This window comes from Amia ocellicauda, chromosome 18 (genome assembly GCF_036373705.1).
Source record: "Amia ocellicauda isolate fAmiCal2 chromosome 18, fAmiCal2.hap1, whole genome shotgun sequence".
Lineage (NCBI taxonomy): Eukaryota > Metazoa > Chordata > Actinopteri > Amiiformes > Amiidae > Amia > Amia ocellicauda.
Genome location: NC_089867.1, coordinates 10,604,005 through 10,615,682, shown reverse-complemented (window position 1 = coordinate 10,615,682; position 11,678 = coordinate 10,604,005). Strand labels below are relative to the sequence as shown.

The following is an 11,678-nucleotide window of genomic DNA, read 5'->3' as shown; positions in this document are numbered from 1 at the left end:
AGGACAGCTAATATGTATACATTGTTTTAAACTGTAGGCACTGGGCAACATCCCTATGCAAGTTTAATCATATCATGGATGACATTACAGCTGCAAAATGCTACTGTTGCATTTACTTTTACTGCCGTGGGAAGGCAAGGGCAGAATTTTATATACTTTATATCAGTTTCTTAATTCAGGTATCAGCAAAACAAATATATATACCCTAGAAGCCTTGCATAAATAACATTTAATTATTTGAAAGGGGTGTACCAGTTTCATGCACTTTTAAACTAAAAACAGACACTCAATTTGATTTATTCCCATAAACTCTTGACTTAAGTACCAATGTATGTATATTTATAAAAAAAAAAATCCACATTAAATGAATTATTATTATGAATCAGGAAATGGTTTATGATAGAACATTTTTCTACAGAAAAGGGCATTTCTACAGAAAATAGAAAGTAGTCATTATAAGAGCAACTGTATGAGTTTTCTCCATATTTTGCATGTTTTTTCTGAAAAGGAAATCATGAGTACTGTGTGTGTGGGATTCATTCTGCTCCTGCAATCCTTTATTATTTCACAAGTTTTCTCCTCCCTGGTCTCCATTGTGCCTCTTTTTGAAATGCGAGGCTGGATTGGCAGCAATCAGAAATGAAAGGTGCGATCACCAGCAAACTGACAGCTACCGGCATTACAAGGTCCACACTTCATGGCAGATTCCAGACATGAGGAGTAGAAAGGAATGTCTTTAAGTGACAGAGGGTTCACTGAACTGAAACATCTCTGCATCGTACAGATCTTCTGGCAGCTCCTCATCCCCATCGGGGAAAAAGGTTGGGAATGGGGGGGTTTTGTTCATCCCCACTCGAGAAGGAAGAATTGAATCTCCAACCTAGCGAAAAAAACAGAGACAAAGGGAAAGTGTGAATTATACATTGGCAGTCTTCATAAAACCAGTTGAACGTGCATTTCATTGCAGCATAAGCCTGTCTTTTAAGAATTTTCTTTTCTAGAGTTTTCTCACAGGCTTGCATTATTATGGAGAAGTAGCGAGGTGTTCAAACACGGGCTCCACGCAGGCGGCGCTGTACGGTACAAAGTTATGGCTGTGTTCCATGTAAAAATGTTGTTCTTTGGCAGGAACTCAGAGGGCATATTTATAAGAGTCACTGAAGTTCAGTTGTGATTGAAAGTCGATACACTTCGCAGCAGACATGAAAAAGAAATTAGCTTGTTGCCATGAATTAAGATTGATCTTTAGGCATGTTTCAACAACAGGTTTTGCAGACCTCCCATAAAGAAACCTACAATTAATCCCCTCTCCGATGCATCATTTCCATTTGTCGCTGAGAGAGATGCAACTGAATTCTGACAATATGGTGACATTACAGCAAGGGATGCAGTAAAGTAGAAGTGTCATAACATCAGCAACACAAAAACATTACCTTTGTTATACTACACACAACCTGTGCTATTTTGAACTGGCTCAGAAATATTCCTGCACAATAAAAATGCACAGATTAAATAAATGTAAAAAGACCACAAAAACAGTCAGCTTCAGCATTATTGCAAGACACAACACACTTCATCAGGTGGGCTGGTGAAAGCTGTTTTTCAGTGAAAAGTGAAGGATTTTGCTGGTTTCTAAATTGCTACACTCCCAGCTGTCTGGCCTGTCACAGTGAGCGCAGATTAACATCTCCATAACTAGCCTGTATCTCTCTGAAGACATCCCGGCAACGTTACCCTGCCTCGGCAGTGTAGTCCTGGCATTTCAAAACACACGGTTGTCATTTGTCACATTAAAGCACGAACGTTTGCGCTTTACCTTTGGAATCTCCCCAGCCTTGATGATCAATTCCTAAACATTATAATTTTAAATGAATCTGCTTCCACATCACAATATGACACCTCATGGAAAATAGATATATATTCATTAGCATGGCTTTAAACACATTTTATTAGCCAGCATTGAATGTGCAAATGATCCTAATGGTTTATATTTGACTTCCCCCCCCCATTTCTACTCTAATCACATACAAAGAGTAATAGGCCTGATACAGACTATTATTGCCACAATAAACTTGCAAAAAACAATACACTTGAATGACACAACAGTGGCTTTGTTCCCATATACAATGCCTGTGTATAATTAATCTCTGTATCATGTTGCACTTGTTTGGGGCAAGGGATTAGGATCTGCTAATTACTTCCCAAGCACAGTTTAAAGTTCCCCCTGGCAAACAATTATAATAAATAACACTTTGATTTGGAAACAGAAGCTTATTGCAAATGCAATTACAAAAGTGTATCATTGTCTTCTGTAGGCCACATTCCGTTAATTCACTTGGACACAGATACTCACGGTATGGCAGTAAATAACCCTGTAGCTTCTGAAGGTTTGTACAGGGGGAAAAAACACCCGGACTCTGTTCTCAAATATTCAAATATTAAATGCTCTACTTTTTCACCCCAAACTGCTATTAAGACACTAAACTACACCACTTTAAAGTGTTAAGAAAATATGTTCTAAGTGACCATTCCATTAATTCAAAGATCAATGCGATTGAGAGATGGGACGGTTTGTGTATTAGGCCTTCAACTGTCCATTATTGGGCATATTAAAAAAAAAAAAAAAAAAGTGTGTGTATGTATGTATATACATATATATATACATACATATATACATATATACATACATATATACATATACATATATATATACATACACATATACATATATATATATATATACACATATACATACACACACACACACACACACACACACACACACACACACACACAGCTCTGGAAAAAACTGAGACCACTTAACATTGATTTCTGAACTCGGAGTGGTCTACATTTTTTCCAGAGCTGTATATATAAAAACTGTTTTGATTCAGTTCGCACATCTGTATACAAGCAAGTGCTAATAAAAATGATCTCTCATTTCACCTTCTAGAGCTTCCTTTTATGAAAATGCATAACTGGTAGCAACGCACTTAGTGAGAGGAGACATCAAAGTCCTTGAGAATGTGAAAGTGCTGACGCGGTCAGCAAAACTCCAAGCCATAGAAATCTAAATCGGGTAGCTGAGCTATGCTAAAACAACAGCATTTTCAAAACAGTTTCAAACTGCAGTCATTCTTCAAATGACAGGCTGGCAACTGGCAACACCTTCTTATTAATAGTTGTTTTTTTGGTTGTAATACACAATAAGTTCTTTAAAGGCCCACCATCTGATTAAGTAACTAAACAACTCTGACTTAAAAAGTGCTTAAAAAGCTTGGTGACCTCTCCGAAGCACCTTCTCGTGAGCAACGCCAAAAAAAAAAGATAATTCTGTAGGAGCAAGAAGTTCAAGCAGTGTCAAAGCCAGCACAGGATCGATAAAATAAAACAAGGGTTTGTACACAAGTTGTAAAAGCGATAAGTAGCCAGCGAAACAGAGAGGTGACATCAGCAAAGACATCAGCAGACTGCACAAATACACAGGACAACAGCGATCTTCACTGGCATCAAAAAGTACTAATATTTTACAGAAAGACCAAATCGTTGGAGAAACAATAGACATATGGCAAGCATTGCAAGCACACACAAACATACTAACAGAGCTCAGGAGAATTAAAAGTAGCATTTCAGGAAATTGCAGTGGTTAATTTCCAGGCTGCAATCAAGCCTTTTGCCCTAGCTCTTATACTTGAGCTGCAGATGATGAATTGCTTGGAACACAAACTATAAATGTAATGTTTGTCTCCCTGACGTAACAGTTGTCGTCATTGGGTTGGTTATGAGTGTATTTGGAAGAACTTTTGAGTGAGGTGAGGGAGGTTCACAACACAGAAATATGCCAACAGGGGAGTTAAAACAACTAAAGTTATTTGAAAAACTCACAACATTTATTATGGTAATAACTTTATGTAAACAAAACATTTGAAGTGCAAATTTACATTGAGGATAAAAGAAAGTGCTGACAAAGATAATCAATGACCCCAAAATGCATATTAATGTATGCTTTTCCCCACTGCATCTCTTTGTTGACTAAAATAAGTTAGAATTGATGAAAACAATGCAACCTTATTTTGTAATTATTTTGTGGAAGCACTGAAATTCTTGTCTTTAATTCTGTTATGGTTTAACTGCACTTACCTTAACAATGCAGTTCCTATGTCCAGGAACAGAACCATGAACATAGATAATGTTATATTTGGTGTTCACTCTCCAAACCTAGAGAGAGGACACGATTAGATACAGGTGGTACTTCTACAGCATTGACATACAGCAACATTTCCCATGTAAACAAAACCTCTGAAACCTTTTTCAGTTATGCCCAGAGGGGAAAGAATAAAAACTGTGACTCTGGTGGTGACATTGTAGCATATGAAATGGAAACATGTTTTAATATGATATTTGTGTTTTTTTCAGGAGAAACCGCAAGAATAATAACAAGGCTTTTATAAGGGTTCATCACAGCACCTAACATTTGTAATTCCAAGTTGTTTGACATTATATATATATATATATATATATATATATATATATATATATATATATATATATATATATATATATAATTTTAATAAAAAAAAATTACAATAACTATTCTACACTCAAGGGCCTGAGGAAATGCTGAAAAGATTAATTATACATTAAAACAGAAACAAATCAACAGAAAAACAACGGCATCTTACCTTTAAGCCATGGTTAGTTTTGTAAATATTCCCCATTCTCCCAGGCATCTTCTTCCCAGCAAAGACTTTGCCAGGATCCTGGAAAAAAAACAGTTTCTATTGACTGTGCACTGGGTTAATGAATAACCAAATACTTGCAAACAGAAGGAACATGGGTGAAACACTTAACAAGACTAATTTAGGCTATACTTGCTATATTTATAACATGTTCAATATTCCATTAGATTAAAGCAAAGATAATACAAGATATTATTGAGCGAACATTGAAATGTGTAAAGTAAATAATCTTTCCATTTCCCTTTCCTTCTGTCTCGAGTCTTGCCGGAGCACTCAATGGTGCCTACACTTCATATTACACTTTTATCTCCTCTTGCCCAGACAGCTCAGCCTTTTCAAAATGGGGCTCTTTCACAATGTGCTCCGGGCACTTCTTTTAAGGCATTTGATCATTTCAACAGAGAATGTAGTTGCACTTGTATGATGAATAAATCAATTTAAAAAGAAAAAGAAAGTGATGGGATGGCTACTTTAAAAACCCAGGCTTTCAACCTGAATAGCACACGGTAAAGAGAGGTGATAACAATAATTTAGCTTGAGAAAGCTAAAGGTATGCAGAAATATGGTAAACAGTGAGCAGTTCTACCATATAATGCAGATATTCGTCATCTTTCAGAGGCGTTGCCAATAATTCTGACCCACTGTTGATACAACTACACTCATAACCTATTATGAGTTATTAAGTGCTTATTTGGAAAAACTGCACTTAATCACCCCAGTAAGTTATGATACATGTCCCTTTCTTATTTTGCTTTTCAAATGGTCAAAACTGACCATCTCCAAATAATCAACAACAAGGCATCTGTCAGTCATGGACATCAAAATCTAAGGAATCATGTCTAACTGTGTAATTTAAACATTATTCTATGACATAGCAGGTATTATCTTCTGCAAACTGTGTTGCCAAAAGTTAAGTGTTCTGGGATGAAGGCAAATGACACTTAACCAAGATCAATATCAGTGCTTCTGTAGAGTGCATTTACACCGTTTTAAACTTTTGTTTTACTTACACATTAGTTGCAAAAAAACCACCACCACAGGTAATGTGATGTTTTAAACTTAGTGTACAGAGAACTCGGGCATATTACTTAGTATGAAGTGTTGGTAATTTAAATGTAATGTTTCAGAATTGTAGGCTCCACGAGCAATTAAAATGTCATGATGTCATTAAAACTCAGATTGTCTGAGGCAATCAGTGCGGCTCGTAAGTCGCACTGTCAGTATCAGTGGTGTGGTGTTTATAGTAGTGTGGAAAATTACACATTTGCTGACAAACCATGCCTGTAGTTTTCAGTTAGAGGAGCTACAAGCTATCTTACTCAACAAAACAACCGTGTAGTTTCCCACGAGTTAAAATGAACGGGATGCGTGCTGTGATTCTCCAGCTCCCTACATCACAACTGACATTACTCCCATGAAGAGAAGCGAGGGGGGAGGCATATGTGGGTGGCAGGACTTATTATCTCTGAGCCTGTCTCACTTAGTGCCGTTTCCTGGAAAGTACCGCACAGGTCGGCAACTGCAACAGATAGGAAGGAGCTCATCAACGTGAGATGTTGTCATGGAGACCGATAGGGCAGTCTCTTGTCTGAAATTAAATCTACTGATGTCCCCGGTTTAGGGCCTAATGTTAAAGGGTAATCTTTGGGTTTATCGGGACAGGTATGAGTTAAGGTTTTGGACTGCCTCTCGCACACAACCTGTCTGCCACAATAAAACACACAGGGCTGCAATGTCACAGCTCAGCTACAGAAAACAGGGATGACTTTAGAATGATTAATAATGCATGAAATCTAGTGAGAATATGCAGGAAGGGTTATGGATAAGAAACTTCCCACCTCAGGCAAAATAGAGAGATCCAAACCCAAGTGAATGTCTTATCAAAAACGAAAAACTTGAAAGTTTATGTATGTCATTTCCTCAAGTGAAACTTTTCCTTTTTTTTTTTTTCAGAAAAAGTCAGCATACTTCAGTCAAACTGAAGAAAGACATCAGCTACTAACACTTTTGAAATAAAAAAAACAACTATTATAACCATGGTTTGCCATTATCACCAGGCAACACTGAGCAGGAAGCACCTTAGATAAAGTCAGGATAAAATTGGGCTGTTCCACTCTCATGGGTCACGTGCACGAATCTACACACACTGCACTTTGCAAAACGAAAATATCACACTGTGCTCCCTGCTACAATTTGCCCTTGAAAATGATACCAGTACAAATGACTGTTTTCCAGCAGCATGGGATGGCCTGAATTTCTATCTAATATATACTTACACCTCCGGGGCCTGATGCTCCTGGTCTCCTGTGCGTTTTGGTTTGCCCATGAGAAGCAGGCTGACCTTTGAACCCCCATCTCTTCATCACACCTTGGAAACCCTTGCCAATTCTAAGAGATAGGAAAAAGCACAGATGGGTTAAGTAAATTCCATAAACAATACAACAACAAACAAACACTCTGAAAATGCCCAATATTTCCGTCTGGTCTTAAAGAAAGCCTATACCTTCATGTCTACAGAATATCTGAAGACATTGTTTTGTCGTTTATTGTCTTGTTGGTAGAAAACAACAATTTGAATTGAAAAATCACATCCACAAACAAAAGCATGAAGCTTGCATTGCAAATGAAATAACTGGATCAGAAGGGAACTTTAGTGAATTATTGTTAGTGGATGACATTAAATCTAAGACATGCAGGAGCCACTGAATTATGAAATGTTTTGTAAACAAGTAAATAAATATGCTGTCTATCTATAACAAAGCTATATCAGACTTGTGTGAATGCATCTGGAATTTCTTCCTCCTTGCCTAGTCAAGTCAGCAATTTTAATTCTCTTCCATTCTCAATGTGTTTCTCACCATAGCATTTGTCTTTGAATTCAGTTGTAGCAATTCAGCTGTAGTGTCAACGCCAGACAACATTGCAAAGAGAAAATGTGTGCAGCGAATAATTCGGTTTCTTCTGCCAGAATGATGGTTTCCTTGTACCAGCTGGGATACAGACTGCTACCTTATCTACAGCTCTAATTAGCTCATATCTAAATGAAGCTGACTGACAGCTTATCAAGGAAGGAGGATCCCGTGGACCGCAGGGGAATACAAAAAGTTCAGTCACTCATGGATGACAACACGCCCTGCAGATGAATGAAAAAAGCAGAACAAAATGACAATTTACTGGAAAACACACTGGCCTATCGCATTTGTGTTCTTGGCACTTACTACACGGACGATCACTAATTAACAAGTTGACAGTGTTCTGATTCATAATTCTGCGATGCAAAATGGAATGACTTGACACCACGCGCCAGTGTTTCCCAGCTGGTGTGCCATGAGGTATGAATAGGTATGACATGATTTTATTGTTTATTAAGTCACACAAAAAAATCGCATAATAAACAAATGAATAAAAATACCCTTCTCATTTACGGTTTCAAAATATTGAAGTACAAGTGCCTAATTGCAATACATGAATAAGTTAGTCTACCTTAAATATCATCACTTAAAAACAGGGATACAAATTAAAAACTAAATCATAATTAGCATCTTGATTGTGAACTGATGAAATACACAGTCCCATTGCTCATTTTAGATCCTATCAGCCAGAATCGCAACATGAGCCAACACCAGAATGTCAATTAAGCACTTGTTCATGTTGAATGTAGATGTATAAGTGCTTAATTTAAATTAATGATTCCTAAGTTTAGTGGTGCTCTAACCCTAACCTGGACCAAAATGCTCATTTGATTGTGAGATTTAAATTATATTTTAGTGCATAATTAATACAATTAATAATACAGATTACATCATAAGGATACAACTAACATAAGGAATATAATACACACCTTTTCACATCAAATTATATCTTCAATTTAAGCATATTCTTCATAATATGTAGTTTGCCTTTTAATTAAAGTTTACATTTGTCAAAATTCTGCAGCTGCTCTGCTTGCAATAATCTAATCTTTCCGTAACTCACTACATATTAAGATCCTCTGGCAGAGGTCAAGATCCCAAAAACAATAAATAAATAAAAATAAAAACTGTTAAGACAACAACTAAAATCTTTGTTAGCACCAGCCCCTGATATTTATCTGAAGCAAAGTTCTGTACAGGAACTGGTGAGAAATGTGATAAAAGGCACAAAAATAAATGCAAAAAGAGCACACTGCTTAAGAACAACCATAAGAAGAGAGAAAGAGAAAATGGTTATACTGCTGTACACATTTACATCCTATTCTACAGGTAAGCTTTTATCTTTTTTTCACCCGACAAAACTAGTATTTAACACTTAATCTTTTATGCATTGACAGTATACTCAGATGGAGAAACACAATGTCTAATAAGTTTTGTGGATGTTTGCAAGATGACCACATACTGGCAAAAGTGCACTTGACTTGATGACATTGGGCAGAGACACAAGGTCACCAAAAGTAGAGCAGAAAGGCACAGAGGATTAGAGGAGAAAGCATTTTTGTTCTGCTTTGGGAATATGGAGCCGAGCAGCAGTCAGTCAGTAATCTGGGGTTGTGGTGCTCACTTCACAGAAGTGAATTAAAGTAGGAGCTCCTGTATGATCCATATTGTTGCCATGCCGAGGTATTCACGAAGCTGAAAGTCAACCTTGACAATGTTATTTTCCTGACCTGGTTGAAGTTTAAAATACAAAAATTACTTTTAAAAAGACATGTTTATATGACCTTGACTGTTTATGGATTTTCTCTACTAAGGGGAGGCACGTGGACAGTAAGTGTTGTGAAAATCATCATGAAGAATAATATATATATACATATATATATATACATATATATATATATATATACACATATATATATATATATATATATATATATATATATATATATATACACACATATATATATATACACACTCCACCTAAAGGATTATTAGGAACACCTGTTCAATTTCTCATTAATGCAATTATCTAACCAACCAATCACATGGCAGTTGCTTCAATGCATTTAGGGGTGTGGTCCTGGTCAAGACAATCTCCTGAACTCCAAACTGAATGTCTGAATGGGAAAGAAAGGTGATTTAAGCAATTTTGAGCGTGGCATGGTTGTTGTTGCCAGACGGGCCGGTCTGAGTATTTCACAATCTGCTCAGTTACTGGGATTTTCACGCACAACCATTTCTAGGGTTTACAAAGAATGGTGTGAAAAGGGAAAAACATCCAGTATGCGGCAGTCCTGTGGGCGAAAATGCCTTGTTGATGCTAGAGGTCAGAGGAGAATGGGCCGACTGATTCAAGCTGATAGAAGAGCAACTTTGACTGAAATAACCACTCGTTACAACCGAGGTATGCAGCAAAGCATTTGTGAAGCCACAACACGTACAACCTTGAGGCGGATGGGCTACAACAGCAGAAGACCCCACCGGGTACCACTCATCTCCACTACAAATAGGAAAAAGAGGCTACAATTTGCACAAGCTCACCAAAATTGGACAGTTGAAGACTGGAAAAATGTTGCCTGGTCTGATGAGTCTCGATTTCTGTTGAGACATTCAGATGGTAGAGTCAGAATTTGGCGTAAACAGAATGAGAACATGGATCCATCATGCCTTGTTACCACTGTGCAGGCTGGTGGTGGTGGTGTAATGGTGTGGGGGATGTTTTCTTGGCACACTTTAGGCCCCTTAGTGCCAATTGGGCATCGTTTAAATGCCACGGCCTACCTGAGCATCGTTTCTGACCATGTCCATCCCTTTATGACCACCATGTACCCATCCTCTGATGGCTACTTCCAGCAGGATAATGCACCATGTCACAAAGGTCGAATCATTTCAAATTGGTTTCTTGAACATGACAATGAGTTCACTGTACTAAACTGGCCCCCACAGTCACCAGATCTCAACCCAATAGAGCATCTTTGGGATGTGGTGGAACGGGAGCTTCGTGCCCTGGATGTGCATCCCACAAATCTCCATCAACTGCAAGATGCTATCCTATCAATATGGGCCAACATTTCTAAAGAATGCTTTCAGCACCTTGTTGAATCAATGCCACGTAGAATTAAGGCAGTTCTGAAGGCGAAAGGGGGTCAAACACAGTATTAGTATGGTGTTCCTAATAATCCTTTAGGTGAGTGTGTGTGTATATATATATATATATATATATATATATATATATATAATTATACTCACACATACTGTAAATTACCTGTAGTTTAGGTAATAAAATATTGCTGCATTGAGAACTTAATACCTTCAGAATACAAATAATGGAGACAAAAAAAAGTCTGCAAACTTAAATCAAAGAAAATAATTTCTGGCATTGACTGACAACTTCAATATGTAATCTGCTTTAGTTATTTTTAAATTAAGGGAATAGCCGTTTCAGGTTGAGTTTCCACAAATTGAAAGGCAATTTCAAAGACAAGTTCAACTCTTGCATAGAAAAGTTGAAGTCTCAGTGAGTTCAATTACCCTGACACATGGAGAAAGATTGGTTTTCTGGGGAAATGGACATTTATAGAGATGAAACACAGCGTCAGGCTTTACCAGCCTGAAGGCAAGGCAACATGCCGGCGTTAACCAAGCCTGCTCTCCTAATAACAGGTTCTGACAGCAGATCAGAACCTAACTAGGCATTAAAGATTCAAAGGTGTTTAAGCAACAGGCACATTAATGACCCCTTTATATATATATATATATATATATATATACATACAAAATCAGTGTCAAGTACAAGCAACATTTTTGAAGTGTTGAAAATGCAAAGGTCAGTTTGTTTTGGCAATTTTGTACCTAATCAACATAGAGGTGCAAGTCCAGTATACGATTTATAAAGCACATTACAAGCAGAATTTTGTTTCAATGCAATACGAATGCTTGAAAGAAACAGCAGTTGTGTTTAAAAAAATATGAGTAAACCTGATTTAGGTATAAAGTATATATTGTTTTACTAGCAGTAGGGCTGAGC

General features: G+C 37.2%; 1 protein-coding gene across 1 annotated transcript in view; it reads right to left on the bottom strand.

Annotated features, from left to right (window-relative positions):
* Window positions 1-369: 369 nt before the first annotated feature.
* Window positions 370-11,678, bottom strand: part of mrpl3 (mitochondrial ribosomal protein L3) — a 31,307-nt gene continuing 19,998 nt past the window's right edge. The window contains exons 7-10 of the mRNA XM_066690410.1: window positions 7,016-7,127; window positions 4,683-4,760; window positions 4,141-4,218; window positions 370-880 (exon numbers count right to left, since the gene is read on the bottom strand). Of these exons, the coding sequence (XP_066546507.1) occupies window positions 737-880; window positions 4,141-4,218; window positions 4,683-4,760; window positions 7,016-7,127 (412 nt within the window). The 3' untranslated portion in view covers window positions 370-736. The remainder of the gene's footprint in view (window positions 881-4,140; window positions 4,219-4,682; window positions 4,761-7,015; window positions 7,128-11,678) is intronic.